The following is a 1774-nucleotide window of genomic DNA, read 5'->3' as shown; positions in this document are numbered from 1 at the left end:
TTGTATTATATTACATTTTACTGTGTATTATATTTTATTCTAGATTTTTGTTTTATTTTTTTTTTAAATCGTTTATTGTTTCTCTTGGTCCTCTCGACTCACAAGAAACTCGCATGGAAATGCATGCTGTTCTTTTCCCGCGATTTTGAGCTTTTATTTTTTTTACGCATTAAAAGTAAAAAATAAAAATAAAAATTCTTTCCCAAGAAAAATCGACTTTTCTTTTTCTAAGTAATCAATAAACTGATAAAAGATATAAAAAGTTAAACTTTATTTAAAATATTATTTTATAACTTTTATCGTAAAGGTTTCGAAAACATTTACTTAAAGAAACAAGCGAAAATGTCTTTTGTTATATTTAAGTACGAATCTGTCATGACAGAGAGAGAAAGAGTCACGTGGTTTGATACACGTGTGATGAACGCGGATAAGTGATGGAAGTGAAAAATCTTTTAATGTAGTGCACCCATATAAAGATATTTTTATCTGCTCCAAAAGCTCCGACAGCATGAAAGAGGATTACTCAGTGTTTTCGTCGAAATTTAGCGGGGGACCGAAGGGACTAGGTAATCTTTTTATTGCGTTTTTCGCGGCATGAAGTGGGGAAGTAACTTTGTCGCCGGTTGCGGAATATCGAGAACTATTGATGACAGGTTAGAGTTTTTAATCCCGACAGAGAGAGTTAAGCGCAACCGGCGACGGTATCTTTATACTCTTCGTATTCGAAGTCTGAAATTTGCTGACAATAAAAAAATAAGTATTTCTTATTCAGCAATTCACATATTCACTGGGGTCTCATGATCTCTCCTTCTTTCGGAATGTCAAAATATTTTATGTTTATTTTATATTTATTTTAGGTGATCCTAACGATAAAAGTTTAAGAAAGGTAGAGAAAGATGTGTTGATACCCAAGTTGATGCGAGAGAAAACCAAATCCGAAAAGTGTGTCAACGAGGTCAAAGGTAATTTATCTGGATAAATTTATCTGAATAAATTATTTGAGTGCATTCCTAAAGCGCATTATTTGTTGTCATGACTGTAGGATTTTGTTTAAGACTTTTGAATCTGGAAGGGAGGGTATAGTCAAATAATATGGATTATTGGGCTTGTTTTATTATTTTTAATTAATTACCAGCAAATGAATAAAAAAATTCATATATTTAATTTACTTTATTTTCTTTTAAAATTGATTTTTTAAATTGAAAAAACTCAAATTTATAGTATTAGCTTGGAGATTTTCAGAAAATCTTCCTATAATATAAGCCTCCAATTCTTTCTTCTTTTTCAAAATTAATTTCTTGTAAATACTTATTAAGCATAGTCTATTTAAACAGATTTAATTATTTTTGTTTTTCAAATTTATGGTTCCCTCCCCTCATCATAATCAAAATGACAACAAATAATGTTATTTTATTACTTGGCTTTGCGCTAGCGAGAGTCAAATGTAGTAAACATCTTCTTTTTCTTAGAATTCCACGATTGCTGTATCCATTCTGGTCTACTGCATGTCATAAAATGTAGGAAAGAAAATGATAAGATGAAGGCCTGCATGGAAAAATGGTACTATAATCAAGACTTTATTAAAGAATGCACAGAGCAATACCTGGAGGAAAGGAGTGAATTTAGAAAAACTGGTATTCCCAAGAAAAAAAACATTACACTGAAGAGCTCATCAATGTGAACATATAGATAATGAATTGGCAATTGTACAAAAATATTAGCGAGATTGTGTTTTTCACTTAACTTTTTAGATGTAACATCTGTGATTGATCTA

The 1774-nt window shown here is 30.5% G+C and overlaps 1 protein-coding gene across 1 annotated transcript in view; it reads left to right on the top strand.

The window, feature by feature from the left end:
- Nucleotides 1–1774, top strand: part of LOC108689549 (COX assembly mitochondrial protein homolog) — a 1919-nt gene extending 145 nt beyond the window's left edge. The window contains exons 2-4 of the mRNA XM_018196354.1: nt 383–566; nt 858–962; nt 1470–1774. Of these exons, the coding sequence (XP_018051843.1) occupies nt 509–566; nt 858–962; nt 1470–1681 (375 nt within the window). The 5' untranslated portion in view covers nt 383–508 and the 3' untranslated portion in view covers nt 1682–1774. The remainder of the gene's footprint in view (nt 1–382; nt 567–857; nt 963–1469) is intronic.

Source organism: Atta colombica, unplaced genomic scaffold (genome assembly GCF_001594045.1).
Source record: "Atta colombica isolate Treedump-2 unplaced genomic scaffold, Acol1.0 scaffold27, whole genome shotgun sequence".
Lineage (NCBI taxonomy): Eukaryota > Metazoa > Arthropoda > Insecta > Hymenoptera > Formicidae > Atta > Atta colombica.
Note: the sequence above shows the minus strand (reverse complement) of the source record. Positions and strands in the feature narration are given on the sequence as shown.